Source organism: Eulemur rufifrons, chromosome 11 (genome assembly GCF_041146395.1).
Source record: "Eulemur rufifrons isolate Redbay chromosome 11, OSU_ERuf_1, whole genome shotgun sequence".
Classification (NCBI taxonomy): Eukaryota; Metazoa; Chordata; class Mammalia; order Primates; family Lemuridae; genus Eulemur; species Eulemur rufifrons.
The window spans coordinates 7169151-7194115 of NC_090993.1; the positions used below are offsets into that span (position 1 = coordinate 7169151).

The 24965-nt window shown below is 39.4% G+C and overlaps 1 protein-coding gene across 1 annotated transcript in view; it reads right to left on the reverse strand.

The window, feature by feature from the left end:
- The window catches only part of EGLN1 (egl-9 family hypoxia inducible factor 1), a 52675-nt gene extending 37034 nt beyond the window's left edge, over nucleotides 1-15641 (reverse strand). Inside the window, exon 1 of the mRNA XM_069484681.1 lies at nucleotides 14718-15641. Within this exon, the coding sequence (XP_069340782.1) occupies nucleotides 14718-15608 (891 nt within the window). The 5' untranslated portion in view covers nucleotides 15609-15641. The remainder of the gene's footprint in view (nucleotides 1-14717) is intronic.
- Between the last annotated feature and the right edge of the window lie 9324 nt (nucleotides 15642-24965).

Below are 24965 nucleotides of genomic sequence, written 5' to 3' on the forward strand. Positions count from 1 at the left end.
GTGAAGGTCTATTCTGAACTCTTAATCCTGTTTCATCAACCCATATCTATTTCTTCTTAGACGCACAGATTATTTAGGAATGTGTTGTTTAATTTCCACATATATGGAAATCTTCAAGATTTCTTTCTATTACTGATTTCTCATTTAATTCCACTGTGGTTAGAGAACATATTCTCGATGATTTCAATCCTTTTAAGTTTATTGAGACATATTTTATGGCCCAGTACATGGTTTATTCTGGTAAATGTCCCGTGTGTGCTTGCAAAGAATGTGTTTTACACTGTTAATGCACGCAGGGTTCTACAGATGTCGATCAGGTTAAGTTGGTTGATGGTGTTGGAATCTTCTATACTCTTGTTGACTTTCTATTTGTTCTGATAATCATTGAGAAAGAAGTATTGAAATCTCCAGCTATAATCGTAATTTGTTGATTGCTCCTTTCTTTTCAGTCAATTTTTGTTTCATGTATTTTGGAGCACTGTATTGTATTTATAATCAGAAAACATATGAAGTCACAAAGGAGCAACCTCTCTTCCACGCTATGGAAGATTTTTTACGGTTAAAATATACATGCAATTCCCAAATTGAAAAGGTAGCACCCTTAATTATTCAAAGGATTATATAATTGAAAGAAATTACTCTTTCATATACCGAGATAATATAAATTATGTAAGAAAAATACAGATATGACACATGTAGTTTAACTTCATTTCTCCTTCAATTCCTTATTTTCAAATACCTTTATTTTCTTTGTAAATGACTAATTTTATCCAACGACACTAAAAAAAAGCTACTCCTATAATACACAGTAGAGTAGTTCACATCTTAATGGTTTCATGTTTCAACTGTTAAAAATGTCAAGAATAATCAATTTTAGAAAAAAGTGTGAAAACTACACGCAATTTCTTAAATCAAGGGCAACACAGATTTCTTAAAATGTATTTACTATGCACGCAATTATCACGAGTCAAATTCAATAGTGCAGACATCAAAATAATTCCACAAATTTGATAACAGCTACTTAGAAGACATCATTAAGAGTAAAGAAGCCACAAAACATGACTAAAAAGTACGCAAATCCCACAATACCCCCCATTATTTTAGGAAGGAAGAAATAACTTTATTTTGTTTTTATAGCTTCCTATTAAGTTATAGACTAGATTGTAAATAAAAGAAATACTAAGGAATATCAACAAATTGTAAAACAATCAAATCTATGCTTACATCAGTTAAGACCTACAAAATAAGTATACATTCATTTGTGAGACTTGATCCAATCATTCTAGCTTATCTGTATGCATCACTAACTTCTAAAATTAATTAACATCTAAGGGTTTCAATTTTTTAAATACAGCTTAAATAATTAAATTCATGATGATAAATAAAATATTTATTGCCACTTGACTTCATTCTGCTAAGGGAGAGGGCATGGTGAGGGGAAGATCCTTTGATCAAGGTGTTCCTCAGCCTGAGTTATTTCAGTACCGATGAGGTAACACAACTATCTGAAATTCAGTTCGAGATGCCCTTATCAACTGACCAGTTTCCTTTCTCACAGTGCCAACGCTATGTGCCAACCACCTAACCAACAATAGATTGGTTTTAATTAAAAATAAGGTTCTGGGCCAGATGCGGTGGCTCACGCCTGTAATCCTAGCACTCTGGGAGGCCGAGGCGGGTGGATCGCTCGAGCAGGAGTTCGAGACCAGCCTGAGCAAGAGTGAGACCCCCGTCTCTACTAAAAATAGAAAGAAATTATATGGACAACTAAAATATATATATATATATATATATATATATACAAAAAATTAGCCAGGCATGGTGGCGCATGCCTGTAGTCCCAGCTACTAGGGAGGCTGAGGCAGGAGGATCGCTTAAGTCCAGGAGTTTGAGGTTGCTGTGAGCTAGACTGACGCCACAGCACTCACTCTAGCCCGGGCAACAAAGCAAGACTCTGTCTCCAAAATAAAAAAAAAAATATAAGGTTCTGATATCCCAGTAAAAGCAAGTCAAGAATTCTAAATCTAAAACCGCATTTTAACTTGTGATGCTAATTTAACCAACATGATGAATAGGAGTAAGTGTTTAGAGTTAAGAGCAACCCAGGCCAAGTCCTAATAATCTGAAAAGGCACTGCTGAGAGCTAAAAATATAATTACTCTTTTTTAAAAGCTCCTTACAAATAATCATTTATTCAACATCTCTTCTGTTAATCAGGTCAGCATCATTCTCATCTCATAGATAAAGAGACTGGGAGAGTTGCTGAGTGATTTGCTCAGTGCTGAAACAGCCAGATGACAAGAATCCACAGCAATACTGGTAGCTCCTATTCTCACAACTGGCTTCTGTCAATAATCATCTTTCCCCCCCACACTGTTCTCCCTTTCCCTAGACAATTCCAAGAGGAAGAAACACCTGCAAGAATCTTTAGAGTAGGCACACATTAAAGAAAAACCTTACAGTTACTATGTGACATCAAAGCTCAGTTCTTGAAAACTAGCAATATGAACAAATCCTTCTTACACATTTTAAAGATACTTTCTACCAAAACTATCAAGAGAGGCTTTGGATGTGACAATTATAGGAACTGAAATAAACCAAACCAATCAATATGAATTCTAGTTTCATTTTTATTAGTGAAGGCACTCCCCCATCCCCACCCCCAGTCCTGGAGCACTATTACTCCTAAGGCTTTTATTTTTAAAAAATTCAGCTTAATATTTCTGAAATGCCAGTTACGAGTAAAAGCAAAAACAAATGCAGAACACACATGCACATATACAATGGGAGCAGGGGACAGGACAGTATAAAGGGAAAGAGGGAAAAGAGAGAGAGTCACAAGCCAGTGTTAATCATTAGTGATAAAGACTCTCAAGTCTTTTATAGTAAAACTGCATATCTAGAATTCTAAAGCAAGGATTAACCTAGCAAATGTGTCTGGAGAGGTATACCCTTTAGGTAAGACATTATCACTAAGTCATGGTTTCCATCCTGGTACCTACCAGTTAACTTTGTTTTACTTTATGGCCAGACTGTACAAGGCAAACATCTTTCCGAAGTCTGTACATACATACCTCTGGTTATAATTCATATTCCTTTATCTGGGTCTCTATAATTTAAATTGAGTACTATCATGGGGGGTGGGGGAAATTCAAAACATAGCTCTAAAGGCAAGAATAGGAACCAAATACACATAGAAACCTTATTCTACCATAACCTGATATGAAATACTTAAAAATGTTTTTTGGTTTGGTTTTGTTTTGTTTTGTTGGAACCCTCCTGTGACAGTGGTTTTTAACATAGAGTCTATGGAGGGGCTTCATTATAAGCAAAACTTTGCTTGTACTATGTTCATTTTTAGGGTGAGAAAGTCCATAGCTTCCATTAGATTCCTAAATGGGTCCATAGCAAAACAAAGTTATGAAACACTAGCTTATATGACTGCCTTGAATAAAACTTGTCAGCTATTCGAGAAGGATGCCACTTCATCATCGCACATGATTTTTAGCCTATTTCTTATTCAAGAAATTTCATTCTGAAATACGCTGGGCTGTAACCACCCAAAACTACAACCATTCTTTGCACATCAATTATCTATAGTAAATATTAACTCTCAGGTTACTTTCCTTACCAACTCTGTAATCAGAGAATGAAAACACATTTTAAGTATCAAGTAAAACTTAAGGATAAGAATATTTGAATGCATTCCAAGACCAAATTCAAATGACCTTTACACTGCTAAGATCCTATCACCTGCACCCCACCACTGCCCTCTTTTAATAGTTAAATCAACTGCTTCCCCCACGCTGATTAAATCCTTGAACCTAGAAATGTGGTTAAGACCAAAAGGTCATAAAAAGAAATATTTCTCATCTTGTTTAAATCATGCCCTCTTTTGTTAAATATAACTTACACCCTCCTTTCATGTATTTGAAATCTTGAATAAATTATAGTTCTAAAACCAAGTCAAAGCCACGATAATTGTAGAAGTTTTCCTTTTGAAAATTTTACTTTGCACACATCAATCACATGGTATTGAACTCTGTGTCTGCTTGCTTCTGTCTACACGCTGTTCTAGGTCATGTAGAAGAAGGTATATATAAATATACATACATACATACATATATATATAAACAAAAAGAGGTCACTTTCAACATCTTGTCCATTACGTTGTTTTGTTTTGAAGTGACCCGTTTCCTAGGGATTCCCATGCCACTGGTGGGGATGAGGGAGGTTAAGATATGGGGGCCCCACGCCCTTGAGATCCATGGATGTGCGGGGTTCTATCACAATTTGTAACCTGCTCAACTGACTTTTGGCCTAGATGATGGCATAAAACTTCATTTCACCTTCAAGGCAGACCTTTCTCCCAGTACTTGGCGTTAAAAATAGTTTAGGCCATGCTGGCCCAGGCTATTTTTATCTGGAAAATTAGGGACTAGAAACAGCATAGCAGGCGCAGAAAGGAGAGTTGACCACAATAGGACAAAAACTCTCACAACTTTTAAACTGTCTCACTGCAGTTTTAGAAACTGGACGGAAAGGTGGTGAAGCAGAGGTGAGGTACAGGGTAGAGTAAGGGCAATTCACCACGTGTTCATATGTGAATAACTCCATACATAACAGTAACAAAAGGCGCTTTGCATAAGACAGAGTAGTGTAAAACAGTTCCCCTGCCCTCGTAACTTTCTGGAGAAGATACTTAAGCAATAAAAGGTATATAAGGTTTTTGAGAAAAGAGATCAATGGAGATTCAGCGTTCAGGAAGTTATTTGAGAATGGGACAGCCCAGATCCTAAAGCATACAGAAGACGTGAATTGCTGGGGCAGGGGTGGGGGAGTCAAAGAATTCCCAGATGGGCGGGGAAGAGAAGGGGAGCAGCAGGAAGAGTCTGGCTGAAACACTGGTTGTGCTTCAGAGCACCGGCAAATCCCAGTGGATAAACGGCGTGAGCCTCAGCACCTGGTGAGCATTAAATGTGTAAGAATCAAACTGGATCCTTTAAACAAATCTCTGAAGAATTTTGAATAAAATTTTTGTAAGTGTTGGTAACTTTATATAAGATAGATATAAGCAGTATATGGAAAAGAACAAATTAGGGAAAAAAGTAATATTGTGTCTAATACTGTGTAACAATCCAAAAAGAAAATGACTAAAATCTCAATTAGGATAGTGCAGTAGAAATTCAAATGTAACACTTACTGGGTCCCCCGATGCAAGGTGCTGAGCAGACCAGGGTGAGTAAGTGGCTGACAACAGAAGAGGCAGGGGGAGAAACACCCCCGTGAAGAGTGTGCTACAGACGGGACAAAGTTGACTCTTCTTAGACACATGGGAGCACGAAGCAAGTTAGAGAACCTTCCTATCGCTTTCCACGTGGAAAGAGCTGGGGAAATGCAAGAGGTAGAAGATGAAGGTAAATTCAGGGACCTGCAAGTAGGCTCCTGTGGCTGGAACAAAAAGTACATGGCAGGAAGTGAAATGTCCTTTTAAAAAAGTAGCAATAGATAGAATGGACCGGAAAGAAAAGACACAAAAAAAAAAAAAAAATCAGGCTTTTATAATATTAATAATCCAGGACAGGCCCAGCTTAGTGGCTCACACCTATTATCCTAGCACTCTGGGAGGCAGAGGCGGGAGGACTGCTTGAGGCCAGGAGTTTGGGGTTCCAGGGAGCTACAATGATGCCACTGCACTCTGTCCACAGCAACAGAGTAAGCCTCTTTCTCAAAAAACAAAAAAGGAAATTGAACTCTCCTCCTCACCCCCCCTTCATATGAAAAAAATATATATATGTATAAATAAATAAAATAATCCAGGACAGAGATGAAGAAAGGTTTTACTGTGAAAGCATAAAAGGGAATGAGAGACAGGTAAGAAATATTATGTTTTAAATAAGTGTAATTTTCACACTGATAAAGAAAGTATGTTCCTCTAAAACACTGTGCTCTTTCCAGATCTGGAGACTTTCAATAGACTTAACTCCAACTCACCCTTTTAGGTCTCAGCCTAAATAACTACTTTGTCAAGAAAACCTTTCCTGGCCTACAAAGTTAGGTCTCCTCTAGCATGCTCCCATTGGATCTTGTACATCTACCTCATAAACATTTAGCACACTGGGATTACAAGTTCAATGTTGTCTTTCCCTCAGACAGTAAGATTCCAGAAGGGCAGAGAGAATTACTTTGACCTCGGCACTGTGGTACCTTCTTCAGTGACTCAGATCAGGCACTCTGTAAACAGCTGTTGAATAGAGTTCACAAACAACATCAATTTTAAACCTGTTCCTCCATTTCCCCACCAGATAGCCCTATCAACCCTCACCCCTTCCCACAACGGGAAACTTCAGTCATAATCATGCGGAGTTTGCAATACTATCAAAAAATTCAGGTGGAGATGTCCATCAGTCCTCTATAGATGCCAGGGTAACAGACAAATCAAGAGGTCTTTAACAAATCCTAATAGCTGAAGTCATGATTATTGCTACTACTGTTATTCATTACAGTTACAGCTAATACTAACTGAACACAGATTATCTGCTGAATACTTCTTATGTATTATCTCATCTATCCTCAAACAAACCTATTGCTGAATTAGGCACTACTATTAACTCCTATCATACTGATGAGGAAGTTAACATGTTAGTTGTTAGAAAATGTGCCTAAGATCAGAGAGCAATTAAGTAGCAGAACAAGAGTTTGAACACAGGCAAACTAACTTAAGAACCTGTGCTACCATGAGTGCATGAGATTACTCAGAAAAAAAGTGCAGACTACAGCAAAAAGAAAAGACAAACTACAGACCATAAAGGACAGTAACATACACTACAAAGGAAGAACAAACTTAAGAACTGGTATTCAGGCCTGTAATCCCAGCACTTTGGGAGACCAAGGCAGGAGGATCCCTTGAGGCCAGGAGTTTGAGATCAAGCCTGGGCAACATAGTAAGACCTTGTCTCTTAAAACAAACAAATAAAAAAAAAAAACTGGTATTCACACCCTTGTATAATTCCTTCCCTTGAATGTGGAATGAACCTATTGACTTGCTTCTAATCAAAAGAATGCAGCACAAGTGAAGGATGTCACTTCAATGATCAGGTTACAGAAGACTGGGACTTCAGTCATGCTAGCAGACCCACTAAGCCTTTCTGGCTTGCATACTTGGTTGAAGCAAGCTGCCATGGTAGAGAGGCCCACATGGCAAGGAAGTGAAGCCTTCAGTCCAACAACCCCGAAACTGAACACTGCCAACAACCAGTGAGTGACCCTGGAAACAGACTCTTCCCTATTCAAGCCTTCGGAGGAGAACACAGACCCTGGCCATTGTCCTGACTGCAGCCGTGAGGAACGGTGAGGGAGAGGAGCACTTGGGCTGTGCCCAGATTCCTGATCTGTAGAAACTATGACATGATAGATGTGTGTTGTGTTAAGCCACTTAGTTCTGGGGCAATCTGTTACATAGCAATAGATAACTAATACAAGCTAAGAATAAAAATTAAGAAATACAGATGTTTTAAGTTCTCCCTACATGCATGGGTGTTTTGACAGTGATGAACAGAAAGCTAAGGACTGAGATTCACGGAAAAAAACTATAGTTAGAATCTGAGTAAAGAAAGAACACTATGAAACATGTAAAGAGGAAAATAATTGAAAGGCAAAGAGCCAGGCCAGTAAATGAGTAGTCAAAATTTTAAAGGTGGGGTGGTTAATAGTGCTATGGTGTTATGAAAACATGGGAGAAGAACAAAGACAGATTTCAAGCCTAAAAGGGGGGAAAAAAGGAAAGGAAAAGAGAATTAACATGTGAATCACAAGCACAAAGTGGGAAGATAGTTCCTACTAAGGAAACAAGAGAGGGTAGGCCTGCTTCAGGAAAAAATGGCTTTAAATCATGTCAGAGGAAAGACAGAGGTAGATATAGAACAGCTAAGGAAATCAGGGACTGTCTAAAGGAGGAAAATGTAGGATGTCAAATAAGCTAACTAAAAAGCATTTTTCAATAAAAAGAAAAAATAAGTAAATAAAAAAATCAACACTCAACATATTCCATAGTAAAAATAAAAAATTAGGCTGCGCGCAGTGGCTCACGCCTATAATCCTAGCACTCTGGGAGGCCAAGGCGGGAGGATCACTTGAGGTCAGGAGTTCAAGACCAGCCAGAGTAAAAGCGAGACCTGTCTCTACTAAAAATAGAAAGAAATTAGCTGGACAACTAAAAATATATAGAAAAACTTAGCTGGGCATGGTGGCACATGCCTGTAGTCCCAGCTACTCGGGAGGCTGAGGCAGGAGGATCCCTTGAGCCCAGGAGTTTGAGGTTGCTGTGAGCTAGGGAGATGCCATAGCACTCTAGCCTGGGCAACAGAGTGAGACTCTGTCTCAAAAAAAAAAAACACCTGAGACTCTGTCTCAAAAAAAAAAACAAAAAACACCTGTACTTGGAATGCTCTTCTTCTACATATACACATGACGCACTCCCTCACTTTATTCAAGTCTCTGCTTAAATATCATCTTATTTTATCAATCCTATCTAAAAGACGACCCCCACTCTGTCCTTACCTTTTTTATTTTTTGTCTTAATATATATCATGAACATGTCACATATTACTTATACATTTGTTACTGACTGTCCCTCCCTACCCTTCCCCTCCTCTAAGTAGAATTTAAGCTCCTTGAGAGTGGGGGCTTTTTCTTTGTTATTGGTGTTCAGGAATCCTTAGCTCCTAGAACAGTACCTATACATGGAGGGTACTCAATAGTTCTTGAATGCATAAATGAATAAAAATATTATCATAACAGGACTCAGAGAATACAAGAAGAAAGCAAGAACACATGTATTTTGCTTTGGTAAAGTAATGGGATCTGGGACAACGAATAAGAAAAATGAGAATTCCAAAGTCATAAAAATGTTATGGTGATCTTAACAAGCAAAGAGGCTAAAACTGTGAATTGGTTATGCAAACACGTGATTATGAAGCATAAAACATTACAATAAAGGTAGGAGAAGAGTTCACAGTTTGGACTAGGAAATAAGCATGAAATAAAATATTGTAAGGGCAGATTTAGGTTAGTTAACTATCTAACAGTGTTTTGTTTGTTTTGTTTTTTAGAATAGAGGAGTTTTAGCTGGAGTAAGAGTCAAAGACAAGCTATGGCTCAACAAATTATCCGAACGCCATCATGTAGACACCAATGAAGTTCTAAGTGTAAAAACAGGCCCACAGTGGAAAAGGAGGTGGAATGCAAGCTCAGTAGTATTACAATGTATCTATGAAAACTGTCTAGGAACGCACTAGAATGAAAGGGAGACTGAAATCGTTGGTGTAGCTTTAAAGGCCTAAAGTGAAAAATTAAATAAAAACAACTAAGCTGATAACATCAATCCAAAGGCATACCAAAAAGGTACAGGCTTCAGAAAACATGAGAGAATACAAACACAGATTTCAAGTCTGGTGGGGAAAAAAAGGGAAAGGAAAACAGAATGAACAAGCAAACCATAAACACAAAGTGGGAAGACAGTTCCTACTAAGGAAACAATACACAGTAGGCCTGCCTCAGGGAAAAATGGCTTTAAACAATATCAGAAGAAAGACAGAAGTAGATAAAGAACATCGAAGGAAATTAGGGAGGGAATATCTAAAGGAGGAAAATTTAAACTAGATTGTCAGATAAGCCATAGTGTAGAATGACAGAAGTAAAAGGGAAAAGGAAGTCACAAATATTCAAGCATATCTTCAAAAATGGCGTAAAAAATACGAAAATTAAGTAGGAATACTCAACTTTTACAGGAGATACAGCATAAAGTTGCAGATATAGGGTGAACTGAATCAAATGTCTGTCGGTTTTGTCGCTGGCCAGCTCTATGACCTTGAACAAGTCACGTGACCTCTCTTCTTCTTTTAGAAAAAGAAGTGTATATATAGAGGGGAAGTGGTTACCTCAAAAATGAGTGAGCACGCTAAACCTTTTTCTCCAATTTATAAAAGGTGGGGAAAGCACAGAACTCTTAAAAGAGAGGATCAGAAACAGTGAATTCTTAAAATGAGAAGAGTAACAGTTAACAGTTCTGCATGGTGCTTTACCATCTAAAAAGTGCTTTATATGTAGCACTTTATAAGTACTCCTCACAACAAGAGGCAGAAAAGACAGGTATCATTTAACACCATTTTACAAATGGAGAAACTGAAGCTCAGAGAGATTAAGGGACTGGCCCAAGGACACATAAATGGTAGCAGATCCAGGATCTAACCCAGATTTAAAAGCAGCACAAAATCCATTACCTTTAAGATGTCCTCTCCTCCTCCTCCTTCTCCTCCTCCTAAGGTTTTGCAGGATATTTTTGTGACTTATTAGGTAGTAGATAAGTTGTAAACATGCAAAAACATGTTAATTTAAAATAAAATTTCTTTCTATGGACAGCTAAAAATATATATAGAAAAAAATTAGCCGGGCATGGTGGCACATGCCTGTAGTCCCAGCTACTCGGGAGGCTGAGACAGGAGGATCGCTTGAGCTCAGGAGTTTGAGGTTGCTGTGAGCTAGGCTAACGCCACGGCACTCACTCTAGCCGGGGCAACAGAGTGAGACTCTGTCTCAAAAAAAAATAAAATAAAATAAAATAAAATAAAATTTCTTTAGAATTAAAGGAGTTAGTTTACGTGTAAACTACACACAAACTAACTCACTGTACAAAATGTTCTCCCACAAAGTTGAATCTGGTTCTGTCAAAACCTACTAAAACTACCCTTTTAGTCCACATGTATCTCCTTTACAGCTGGCAGAATTACTGCATTTACAATATTTTCAGGCTTTCTGCATACAGAATAACTGATTTTGATCTTGAATTCTAATATAAATACTAATCCATTAAACAAGCTGCTTGAATTTGTACATCTTGGATGCTCGGAGTATAAAGAGAATGGCAGAAGTAGACAGAGAAGAAAGTTTGGTTTGGTTGTTTATTGATTGATTTAGGCTTACACAACAGTTTATTTCTCATAGTTCTGGAGGCTAGAAATCTGAGATCAGGAAGCCAGCATGGTTAGCTTCTGGGGAGGACTCTCTTCCTGGGTCAGTTTTGTTTTTGACATCTAAGAGGATTGTCATCACATCGTTATGGTAGTGATAATAAAGCAACAAAATCTTCCTCATTCTATTTGTTCTAAAAGCCATAATCAGCCAGAGCCAACTAATTAACTACAGTTAACAGTGAAAAACCTTAGTCATACAATCTGCTTCATATTGGTCTCAACCTATTATATTTTATTACTGCTCTCCTTTATGTATGTTTTAACTGAACAGACGAGGTTCTGGATTAAATTCCAAAAATGTTTTGTATATGATCCTAATTATTTTTATTTTAATGGGCAAATTTTTTCCTTCAGACTGGCCATGAAATTCCAACATTTTCCATGAGCCTCTCTCCCCCATGCTTTCCTCTTCTTCCTCTGGGACCCCAAGTCAGGGCACAACGCTACTCTTCACAAAGCAGCAGACCAGGGTTCCTTTCTACGGGGCACCACAGTGAGTCTTCTTGATGGAAACAAGGGTGACAGAAAGGATAAAGGAAGAAAGGGCAGTTTGAGGGTAAAAAGGGGAAAATCCCAAAAAAGAAGAACAGAGAAAGTGGAAACCAGAGCTCAGTTACATCAGCGGCTACAATTATGTTTCTGTTTTTCTCCTGTATTACTTCATCCTTCCCTTGTGGTTCCTTTTTTAAAGTAGTTGGATAAACAGTGGCCAGATAAGCATGTCTGAAGAAGAAACTCCAGAGAAACCAAAGCCTACACTGAATGAGCCACAGCCAATCATATATCATGTGATTATCAGGCCCTGACATACACAAAGAACATGCAATACAGATAATGTAAATGAAAAAGAATATCAGACTTTTTGGTCAAAAACCTGCACTTACGTCCTGGTACGCTGCAGAATTTGCAACAAGTTAACTAACTTTTCTGAGTTGTACTTTTCTAATCTATAATATTATATTTTATACATACATATAAAATATGTAATCTATACACCACAGCCTACCTACTACTGTGAAAGTAAAAATAAGAAAAAGACTACACATTTGATGAGGCACCTTTTAAAATCACTATAATGTTATGAAGGATAACAAAATTCTTAATTGAAGACTGCCTCTACAATCACTATAATAACCATGTTCTGGGAGTTGTACGGACGTGAGCATGATTCAGGTGGATAAATACAAAGTGGCTTTTAAACTACTATCATAAATAAACATTGTACAGTCATTATCCAGTCACCTAATAAAAAAATTTCCAACCACAGAGTATGATTATTCAAACACAAAGCTAATGGTATTCACCCGCTATCAACAAAATATATATAAAATTTTAGTTCCAGTAGTATGCTAAGTAATCTACATCTTCTCATCTAATGTCCTACCTACCTACATCTATAGTGTAGGAGAAAAAGCATGCGCTTGATGCCTCAATGAATGACCTAAGCTTGAATACTGGCTCAGTTATCATAAGCGGTAGGCCTTGGCCAAGTCTGAGCTGAAATTTCCTCAAATGTAAATTAGGAATAACACTACTCACTCCACAGGATTAAGATTATTGTGATCATGTCCTTATTGAGCCCAATCTGGGGCCTGGCACACTGTGGTTGCTCAATATACGGTGGGCGGAATTTTGATTGCCTTCTCATTCTCCTAAAGCAAGCACCCTTGCTTTTTTATTAGGAACACTTAAATTACATATTCAAACACGATTACCAAAAAACTCTTTCAGCCAAGAAAGTACAATGAAAGGAATTCCCTAGGATTATTCACGGATCCTGGATTATAATGTTAATTAAGCATGATATCAAATCCAAAGAGTTTTAAAATCCATCCTTCCTTCAGCTAGTCCCTTATTACACGATATGTACAGTTATGTGAATTAAAACCTTAAATATTGTTACCTCCAGCCACTAGGACTCTTGAGGAAGGAGGTAGCTATTTTCTAACAGCATCCTCATGAGAAGCAACTTCTCTAAAAGTCAGGCTATCTGCTGTCCCTTCCCTGAGAAGGACAGGTGAAAACATGAAGACAGAGAAGAGGTTTCGGCTTAATTTGGAAAGCTAAATTAATTAAGGAAAGCAGATCAAGGAAGATTTTGGACATCATCTTTTTGAAGACTCCAACTTAAGTTTATGCTTTGGTCATACTTCATAGATTCCCTCAAACTAATTTCCTTCCTGCTCTAGAGTTCACGACTATGTTCAGATGATTTGATTCATGACAAACGGGTTTTTTAAAGAAATATAAATGCAAATCTTATGAAAGACCAAGGCTGAGATTTTTGGCAGATCCCTTTTTTCCTTCCAGTTTATTATTATGCAACTGTTCATTTATTTTTGAGACTACGTGATATTAAAACATGTGCCTTCATCCAGCAATGAACTGGCAATAGTAAATTAGACTCTACACTGTTATTTCTCTCCACAAAATTTTCATGATTAGAACTTTCCTCATTGCCTATACTCAGCCTTTTGAGCAGCCTGAGAATCACACATAATGACTGTGAAAACAGATGATCTGACACACCCACACAAAAGAACTACTGGGAAGAGTCAGTGTGTGTGTACAAACATGTGCATGTGATCATCTCTCAAGACAATCTCTCAAAACTCGCAAAATCAGGCAGAGATTAATAGCGGAGGAGGGTGGAGCTGGGTGGCCTCCGAGGAACCAGATACAAAGAAAAAATTAAGATCTGGGAAGTAAAATGAAAAACAACTGCAAGAGCATTTAGGAGGAAAGAGTCTATTGTTTACCATACTGAGGGAGGAAAGAGAGAACAGACTAGGTAGGAATTGAACAATCTGTTAGGGGAAAAATTGCAACAGTAAAGAGAAAACAAAAAGATCTCACCAAATTGAGACTTTAAAAGGAACCCTCCTGCTCCAATTTCGTGGAGGTTTTTTCGCCCTCACCCCAGGAAGCTACAAACCAGTTCTTTTACAACACGAGGATCATATTAACAAAGCAAATAAAGGAAACCTATGCTAAAAATGTAACCTACCTACACTGAGAGATCTGAAAACGGAAATACTTCTTACCCCGTTTTGTAGTGGGTTTCAAAACAGTAGGAACAGGGAGAGGGATAAGAGCTATTGGGGGCGGGGGCGGGGGGAGTAGCCAAGCTCTTCCTGAATATGGTGAGTGTTTGGACTAAAGTCTTATTTTACGGTTACCTTTTCGTCAGCTGGCAGATACTTAACTAAATACACAGCATTTGACTCTGTAAATCAGAATGTGGTGAGTGGTTCAACCACCACAGGTAATTTAAGAGCTTATGCAAACACAAGGCAGATGCACAACCAGGACTAGGTTTGGGTGGTGCTCTAACGTCCCCCACTGGGTGGCCACAACTAAAATAAGGTTTGAATTGTGTCTAATAGTGGAATGGAAGAAAGAAAATAGTAAAGTTAAAGGGAGAGTATAGTGCCTAAGTTTAGCTGGAAAACCATGCAGTTAGTCGGAGTTTATGAAACAGGCAGTCAGTGGAAAACAGTGGACACTGAGGATGGGGCTAACTAGACAAACACCTACCTACGGATTCTATCCGTTTTTTTTATGGGTGTTACACAAGAGGCAATCACTCTTACACAGAGGAATGGTGCTCCTCACCCTAAGCAGCTGAGTCGCGGGAAGAGGCCGCCCGCCAAGAAGGGGATGTCAGCGCAACCCCAGCACACTTACTTTCGTCCGGCCATTGATTTTGTAGTTGCCCAGCTTCCCGTTACAGTGACGGATCAGGTCGTCCATGCTGCTCATGAGCAGCCCAATGGTTTCGCAGCCGGGCTCCTTGCCCTCGATCCAGGTGATCTTATCGCCTCGGATGTCCTTGGACGAGTCGCTCTTCTGGCTGACCAGCTGCCCGTCCGTGAACTTGCCCGTGTCGTGCAGCGCGCGCACCTCGTCGCCGATCTGCTGCCCGGTCTCCTTGCCCAGGAAGTCGTCCACCACGCAGATGCCGTGCTTGTTCATGCACGGCACGATGTACTCGAGCGCCAGCTTCAGCGCCGGCAGCGGCTTCGTCTGCCCGTTGGGCCGCAGGCCGCCGCCGTGGCTCAGCCCCTCGCCGGGCGTGTTGCTCGGGGGGTACAGGTTCGCCTTCTCCTGAAACAGCGACGGGCGGCCCAGCGGCTCCTCCTTCCCGGGATCCGCCTCGGCCGCCACCGTCTGGCCCTGGCCGCCGCCGGCCGCGCGAGGCGGGGACGCGGCCGCCGCGGGGTCGGCCGCGGGCTTGGCCTTTGCCTTGGCCGCGTCCCGGGCGGCTGGCGCGGCGGCGCCGTCCCGGAGCGCCGCTGCCTTCCTGGCCTCGCGGGCCCCGGCCCTGGGCGGCGGCGCGGCGGCCGGCGGCGCGGGGCCGGAGTGCTGGTGCGGGCCCGCTCCGTGGCCGCCCTCGCTGCCCTGGCACACGAGCTTGTGCTTCTTCCAGTCCTGCCGCTGGTGCTCCTTGCAGCAGTAGAAGGAGCTGCGGCAGCGGCTGCAGCGCAGCAGGTTCTCCATCTTCCCGCACAGCTCGCAGTACTGCCGGTCTCGCTCGCTCGGGCTGGGCCCGCCGGGCCCGCCGCTGTCATTGGCCATGGCGGCGGCGGCGACGGCCGAGCAGGAGGGGTGGCGGCCGGACAGCCGCGCCCGGAGCCGGGGAGCGGGGGGAGCGGCAAGGGCCGTTACTGCGCCATGCACCCGCCACCCCTCGCCTCAGAGAGGCCGGCACCCTGCGCCCTCGGCCCGGCCGCTTCCTCGTCCTCGGGTCCCGCGTAGCGCGGGCGGCCGCCTCAGCGCCTCATCGCCGCGCGGGGTGGGGGAGCGCGGCCTGAGCGGCGAACCGCGACCTCTGCTCGGGCGCGCGGGCCCCGGGCGCGCGAGAGCGGGCGCCTTGGCCGCCTCCGCGTCCCGGGCGGCCGGGCCCAGGCTGTGGAGAAGCGAAGGGCGTGCGGGCGCCACTCGCTCTGCGCGCTCTGCACGTACACCACGGCCCCGCGGCGACCCGGGCGGGCGGCGCGCGAGGGTGGAGGGGCGGAGGGCGGGCTGAGGGGAGGGCCGAGGGGGCGGCGGCCGCGCACACGCTCGGGCGCGGGCGCGGCGCCGGGGCCGCCTCCGCTCGCCGGCGCTCGGCGGGGCTGGGCCTCAGCCTCGAGCTGGGTCGCTCGCGCGCCCGCCCTGCGCCCTCCGGCCGGCTCCGCCCGGGGCGGGCCCGGGGCTCCGCGAGGCCGTGCGCCGCCACCCCCCGCCGCGGCCTGCGCGGGGACACGGAGGGGCAGGCCCGCGAGCGGCAGCGGGGCGGAGGCGGCGGGGACAGCGCCTACACCTGCTGGGGGCGGCGGAGTGGCGGGGCCGTAATCATGGCTGCTGCTCGTCTCCTCGGGGCGTGCCCGGCGCGCTCCGGACGCCGGTGCAAGGTGGCTGTTGCGACCCTCGTTTTGCAAAGGAGGAAACGGAAATTCAGAGAAGTAAAGTAACTTACCCAAGGTCACGCAGGACTGGGACTGAATCCAGGAATCAGATTTTGTCAGATTCCAAGGCTGTTTTTTCCATTACGCCACATAGCCTCTATTTCAAGAAGGCCTGAAATGGTTAAAATCAAAAAAAAGTATTGCTGTGGTGTTAATCCAAGCCCCTGCTCCCGTTTGAACCTAATTTAAAGGTACTGAAATCTGAGGGCTATTAAAAAAAAAAAACACGTATTTTTAAACCCTGTGAAATCCTGCTGAGTTCGAAACTCCATGAAGAAATTTTTGGCTAGCAGGATAAGGTAATGAATCCACATTCAGGCGCTTAAATTCACACAGATGGAACTATTCCTGAGAAGTGGATTTTGATGGTAAATGAGCATTGCTACATTTACGATTTTAACATTTAAAAATCTTTTATTACTAAAATCTGTTACCCTGATGAATACAATTCTTTGTTTTACAGAACATAAAAACCTTACCAGAAATAAGCCGAGGGTGTTTCTCTCCACCTGCCATTTGTCTTAATAAAAGGCCTGTGATTTAGATTTTCACATTCTTTATCGAACACCTGGTGTATAAAATTCCGTGCTACACCTGTGTATCATCTGAATACACTGCAAGTAACTTCAGCAATCCTTAAGCCTTACAAGACTTACAAGAACTGCAATATGTGCGTCAAAAGCAGACGAATATAAGTAATTACTATAAACCACTTTGTAGAATAATTTTTAAAAAAAAACAGTTTGGTGATATGTACCTCAAATACCCTGACTTGATGATTACATATTCTATACATGTGACACTTACACTTACCCCATAAATATGTAAATTATTGTAAGTACGTCAGTGAAAGGGAAAATTTTAAAAAATTCAAAAAAAAGTTTGATCCCACTAAATTTGACTGGCAAAAAGAAAAAAAAAAAGTTTGATCCCAAAACGTAAAAGCTCTTCATCAACTATACAGAATTTAAAACTGTTATAAAATTCTGCCACATGCATAAATGGCATTTTGGGTATCCAACCTGGTGGAAGAGGACCATAACTCCAATTACCTTGCCCTTTGGGAAACTGAGAAGTATTATACTCGCAGCTTCAAATTCCGAACCAAACTAACAATCCACATTCTGTAAAGAATTAAAACCTTTATCTACCTTAAATGTGTCTCCTACCTTCTCAGAGCTTTATTAACTACAGTAAAATGTCGTTGTAGACATTACTAATTAGGCTGTTCAACAAAAGTATTGACAGCATACTACGTGCCAGACTATCGTTGGCAGACAAATGAATTAGTCATACTACACTCAGAGACACACAGTCCAGTGCAAGAGGCAGCTATGTAAACAAATAATGACAATCCAGAGTTTGGAGAGGAATGAAGAGGATGGGATGGGAACACAGAAAAAGGAATTGCTACCTCTGCCTTTTCCACTAATAAAATTCCAAGCAAATTAACTCAGGAATTCTTAAAAATATAAAGGCTTATGAAAGCCTTGGCTTTCATCATGACTTATGAAGGCAAACTTTAAAAACGTTTTTGATAAATATAAATTATGTATAGTATTTCTACTTTTGCTGAGGTAATTATAAATGATTCTTCACTATTCATAAGAACAGGAACTTTACTAGGAACATTCATTCCACAAACACTTGATTCTTCCAACAATTTCTTTTAAAATTACTACTTAGGTCTCTGGTGTGCAAACAAATTATTTACATATCTATATGCTCTACTCAGATATCTCTATTGAAACCTACTTAAAAGAATAGATGTCCATATCAAAACCTTCATTAGCTTTTTGTTCCAATTAAGTATACAAAATCACAAATTGAACATGTACATCTTGAACATACTTAGTCAAATATAATGCAAAGTTTTCATAAATAGAACAGTCAAATTTAAAATATTGATTTCAAAATATTTCCAAAGATCCATGATTTCAGAATTTTCACTTATTCAGGCTTAATAATTTGTGAACTAATTCCAAATTAGTGAGGTTTCACCATACCATTTGCTGGCAGTGCAACAGCCGATGGTAAGTTCACCAAGATTCTGGAACTCCATGAGCATCATAGCTGTTCCCACTAATTCAAATGTTATAGAGAAGATTCACAATGTCATGCAGGAATGTATTTTATAAATACATATGGTGCTTATGTATGTGCTGATCTCTGTTCTAAGCATTTTACAAATATTAACTAATTTAATCTTCGTACAATGCTATGAAGTGAGTACTATTATTGTGCCAATTTTACAAAAGGAGAAACAAATACAGAGTGAGACACTGAGTGTCCCTCCCAATGCTTAAGATTATATGATTAGTAGCACTAGTTGGGTTACCTAATACTCTGGGGTGAACAAAGGCTTGTGTCTCTCAAAGCCAGGAATTATTTCAAGTTTTTTTTCTGCCCCAACCTAATCAAGAGCAACTGTTGTAGAAACTGGAGAATGAATTAAAGTAAGAGTGCTATCATCTCCATATCATACCAACCTAGACCAAAGCTAATAGGCCATCTACTTAGCTTCCCTTTGCTCTTCTGGCAGTGTTTACTTAAACTATTAGTATAAAGAAGTGACCACTGTGAACTAAGAACTAAAAGATAGAGGCAAAGCTGACATTAAATGCAAGGACAAGAGTTGAATGAGGAAATGAATTTAGAAATGACGGTGTTGACTCTTGTGGAAAGCCCAGTGAACAGAGTCTACCTTCCAGGGACTGGCCCTGTTTCTCCTTTAAAAATGTTAAAAATTCACAACAGGGTATCTTTTCTGCTCAGGAAATCAAACATCTGATTGTTAACTAATGACCTCTTGTTTCCCCATCTGTGACAATCTTGTTTTAATATGTTACAGAGAACAGAAAAATCACAAGTATAACATAGGCATTCCACCAAGATAAACAGGAAGACAATCTTTGAGTTCTGGGAAAAGCAACTAAGAATCTGAGCCATTTTCTAACTATAGTATTGGGACACACACAAGTCGGTGTCGCTGGAAACAGCACCTGCTCATCTCTGTGCTGGGGGTTCTGCCAGATGCACACGTGAGCTGTGTGCTTCCCCACGTACGTGGAGCCAGCTGTACTTTCTATTAAGGTTGTTTCCTTACGAAAATAAAATAATTAAATAGACTTTCTATATACTCGGCAAAATTTATCGGTCACCAAGATTCATTAGTTTATAATTTTAAAATTACCAATCCATTTAAAAATTAATCATCTCAGAAATAACATAAAAATTTCCAATGATCACTCGTTATAGTGAATTTTTTTATTGCTCCCAAACATGGGATACTGTATGTTATGTGTTAATGTAGTTATACTATGAATTTTTTTTCTTAACAAACATTACCTTAATGTTGAACACTTTTCCTGTGGAATAATTGAAACATATATAAAAATAGAGATAATAGTATAATCAATGAACCTCAACCCTAAGTTCAATGATTATCAACTTCAACAACAATCAACATTTGTACATTCTTGTTCCCCACCCTTCCCACAATTCTGCCTTTTTTATTAGCTAAAGTATTTGGAAAGCATATCCCAATTTCCATGTGTGTATGTCTGAAAAGGACTTTAAAAAAATCATATCCCCTATACCACTATCACACAAAATTAAGAAAAATCTCAATAACAATCCATCATCCAGCAAATATTAAAATTTTCTTGATTGTCTCAAAGATTCTGTTTATAGTTGTTTTATTCAATTCCAGATTTAAACAAGGTCCATACATTGCGCTTAGTTGTCATATTTCTGAAGTCCCTTTTACTGTATTTTACCAGTACTCCACCCTTTTTTCATACTATTGATTTACTGGAGAAACTAGGCTATTTGTACTACAGAATATTGCATACTCTGGATTTAGCTGATTACTTCCTTATGATATTCCTCTTGTTTCTGTAGACAGGTGGTTAAATCTAGAATTTTTGTTAGATTCAGGTTCTGTATTTTAGGTATGAATACTTCATAGTGCTTGCCATATTCTTCCTATTACATCACATCATGAGGCACATATGTCTGGTAGATCCGTTTTTATTTTTGTTTATTTTTTTTTTTAGAGTTGGGGTCTCCCTATGTTGCCCAGACTGGAGTGCAGTGGCTGTTTACAGGCGTGATCATAGGACACTGTGTCCTTGAACTCTTAGGCTCAAGCGATCCTCCTTCCTCAGCCTCTGCAGTAGCTGGGACTATAGGCTTGCCACTGTGTCCTGGCAGTTCCATTTTTAATGATGAAATATTGCTTTGGGGTTCAGGCGGTATCAGCTTGATTCCTACATTATAAAGATTTTCTATCCACCTTCACCTAATTGTTTTAGCATTCATTGATGATTGTGACTCCATCCAATATTCCATTAGACGTTGCAAAATAATTAATTTCTGATTCTATCATTCCTTCTGAATTCATTAGTTGGAATTATACCACAAAGAACTTTTTGTTTCATTAACTCTTTTTTTACCCTAAAATGCAATTTATAGATAGAAGATAGGGTCAATGTTTGCTTCTTTTTATTTATGAATTTTGAGAATAGGAAGTTGGTACCCTAGCAACTTCTAATGAGGTTTTTTTTTAAATAAAGTTATTGTGAATGCATGGATTTTCCATATATTTGAAGTGCTTTAATTATTCTTTCTGATGCTCAAATTGTCCCACTTTTGGCCAGTGAGAAAATATTCAAGTTGGTTCCTATGAAGTATTTTATTAATAGATACAATCACATTAATCTTTGATAGTTTTCATGCTTTCTGGCACCAAGATGGCCCAGACTCATCCTGTTCATTTCCTGCCCCTGACATACAATTATTCATTATTACAAATAGCCCTGGTTCCTTTTAGTAGCAAATGGTAGTTAGAAACCATAATCAGGAGTACTCATTGCCCCTGGGTTGTCATTACTTCTAGGTCTTTCTAATAGAAATAGGAAATAGATAATTTTTTCAAAAGAAAAAAATCTTGAATCTCTGCTGGTATTTCCAGTTCAAATTCAAGATTACAGGGTTTTAACTTAATTTCTCTGATTTTATATTTGTATTTCTTTTCTCCTATACAAGCATTTCTCCCTTATCTGAAATGCTTGGGACCAGAAGTATTTCAGATTTCAGATTTTTTTCCACATTTTGGAATATTTACATATATATGATGAGATATCTTGGCCATGAGATGCAGGTCTAAACACAAAATTCACTTATGTTTTATATATACCTTATACACAAAATGTGAAGATAATTTTATACAATATTTTTTAATAATTTCATACATGAAACAAAGTTTTGACTGTGTTTCACTGCAACCCATCACATGAGGTCTGGTGTGGAATCTTCCACTTGAGCCATCATGTGGGCTCAAAAAGTTTTGGATTTTGGAGGATTTCTGATTTTGGATTTTTGGATTAAGGGTGCTCAACCTGTATTAAAAATCTTATTTCTCAATGAAATTTACATAATTACTTATTTGCTATGTCCTACAAAATACCTATGATAGTTTCACAATAACAATATCAATATTACTGCTATCAATAAGACTACTAAATGCAATTTAAGATCTTATTGCATTCTTTTTGACTATGTAATATATCCCATTAGGGATGGACAGTCAAAATACTGTGTTTTAAAGTCATCTAATTCTTTTCTCTGTGTGGCTATGCCATCAAATTGACATATAGTTAGTTTAGTTCAAAGTTTGTTTTTAATTTTCAGGGGCTTGATTTCCTTTTCCTTTTTGGGATAATTGTCTTAATTTTGCAGTATGTAGAATATAGCCAGGCATTGTTCTAAATTCTTTACATGTATCACCTAATTTAACCCCTCACAGCAAATCTGAGTATTACCTCTGGTTTACATTTCGGGAGATGGAGGTACAAAGAATTTCCATAGTTTCCAGTATCACAAGTGGCACATGTGGATTTAAATGGAGGGATCTGATTTATAATCCCATGGCAGAATATGGTGAATTCCATGAGAAAGATAAAAGCAAATTAATATGGGGGATCCAAAAGGAAAAATTGCATCCAGTAACAGGGACCAGAAAGAGGAACTTATGAAAGAAGAGCATTTTGAAATGGTCACATAAACTTCCTCAAATGAACCATTTTCATTTTATTGTTAAACACCTGTAGTGAGCAAACAGTTGGAAACAACTTGTAGAGACATACAGGGGAATGGTATACAGCCATATAAAATCATATTGTACCAAATGACATGTGGCTTCTTAGCATTCAAATGGAGTTAGTCATGTTCAATCTAAAATTAGTCAGGAAATTTGTTATTTGCTTTGCTGGATTATATGGTAGTTTTCTTTTTAGTTTTTTGTTTTCCAAAATGGCTGTACCAATTTACATTCCATCAACAGTGTATAAGAGTCGCCTTTCTCCACTTCCTTGCTAACATTTTTTCTTTTTGATGATAGCCATTCTAACTGGGATAAGATCATTATGGTTATGATTTTGATTTGCGTTTGGTTTTGATTTGCATTTCCTTGATGATTAGTGATGTCGAATGTCTTTTTACACCCTTGTTGGCAATTTTTCTGTCTTCTTTTGAAAGATGTCCATTCAGAGAATTTGCTTATTTTTTAATAGACTTGTTTGGTTTTTCTGCTATTGAGTTGAATTCCTTGTGTGTTCTAGACATTAATCCTTTGTCAGATGAATAGTTTACAAGTACTTTTTACACATTCAGAAGGTTGTCTCTTCACTCTACTGATTTTTTCGTTTGCTGTGCAGAAGCTTTTTAGTTAGATATAATCCTGTTTGTCTATTTTTGCTTTTGTTGCCTGTGCTTTTGAGGTCTTCGCCATAAAATCTTTACCCAGACCACTGTCCTGAAGCATTTTCCCTATGTTTGCTTCTAGTAGTTTCATAGTTTCAGGTCTTACATTTAAGTTTTTAGTCGAGTTTGAATTGATTTTTGTATAGGGTGAGAGACAAGGGTCTAGTTTCATTCTGTTGCATATGGATATCCAGTTTTCTCAGCCCCATTTATTGAAGAAACTGTCCTTTCCCCAATGAATGTTCTTGGAACCTTTGTCAAGAATCAGTTGGCTGCACATATATGGATTTATTTCTGGGTTCTCTATTCTGTTCTATTAGTCTTTGTCTGTTTTTCTGTCAGGATGATGCCATTTTGGTTACTATAGCTTTGTAGTATATTGTGAAGTCAGGTCGTGTGATTCCTCCAGCTTTGTTCTTTTTGCTCAGGATTGCTTTGGCTATTTGGTCTCTTTTTTGGTTCCATATAAATTTTAGGGTTGTTTTTTCTATTTCTTTGAAGAATGTCATTGGCATTTTGATAGGGATGCGATTGAATCTGTAGATTGCTTTGGATAGTATATCTTATCTCTTTTGTCTTCCCTAATATGGAACAATTCCTCAGCCTTTCTTTGTCTTTCATGACATTGTAATTTTTGAAGAATACATGTCAGTTATTTTATAGGATATTCTTCAGTTTGTGTTTGTCTAATATTTATTCATGATTAGATTCAAATTCAGGATATGTATTCTCTGGCCAAAATACTACATAAGTAATGTCATGTCCTTCCCAGGGTATCACATTTGGAGGCACATGATGTCCATCTACCCTTGGTTGGTAATATTAATTTTGATGATCTGGTCAAGATATTGCCTTGTTTCTCCACTGTATAGTTACTATTTTCGACTCTGCAACTAATAAATTATCTGTGGGAAAACACTTTAAGACCTTATCAAAATAGATGTTATCATTTCTTGACAATACTTGCCCAAACCAGAATGGTATTTATCTGCCTCCAACACTCATTCCAAACTTACCAATTAGAATTTTACTATAAGAAAGGGTCTTTTCTTATTTATTTAATCATCATGGATCCTATTGAATTCAATGGATTATTAGTCATTACCATCCTTATTTATTTTGATGCCCAAATTGTCCCAGACTTGGATGGTGATAGCCACTTCAAACTGACTTCTGTGTCTTTTTTTCATGCTCCATATATAGTCCATATATATATATGCTATGTGGGTGTGTGTGTAAACCATATTTTTTTTTTGTTTGAGAACTTTATTACTCTCTGGCACAACAGATGTTCTAGGCTCATCTTGTACCTTCCATGCCACAAACTTGGGATTAGTCATTTCATCACGGAGCCTTTTAGTGGGTAAATATATCTGGGAAACCAAGATCTGGATGTTAAGTATGCTTACTGCAACTAGAGGGTCATTACTTCTAGGCCCTTTCAGCTGACAGTGGTAGGAAATCATGATACATACATATACCTCTAATATACATATATTAGACAACTTCATATTATTCCACAGGTCACTGAAGTACAGTTTTTTTGTTGTTGTTCAGTCTTTTTTTTTTTTCCCTCTTTGCTTCCTTTGGAAAGCATTTCTATTGCTATATCTTCAGGTTCATGATCTTTTCTTCTGCAGTGTCTAATCTGCTCATAATCCCATCCAGTGGATTTTTTCATTTCAGATATCATCTTTTACAGCTCTGGAAATTCCATTGG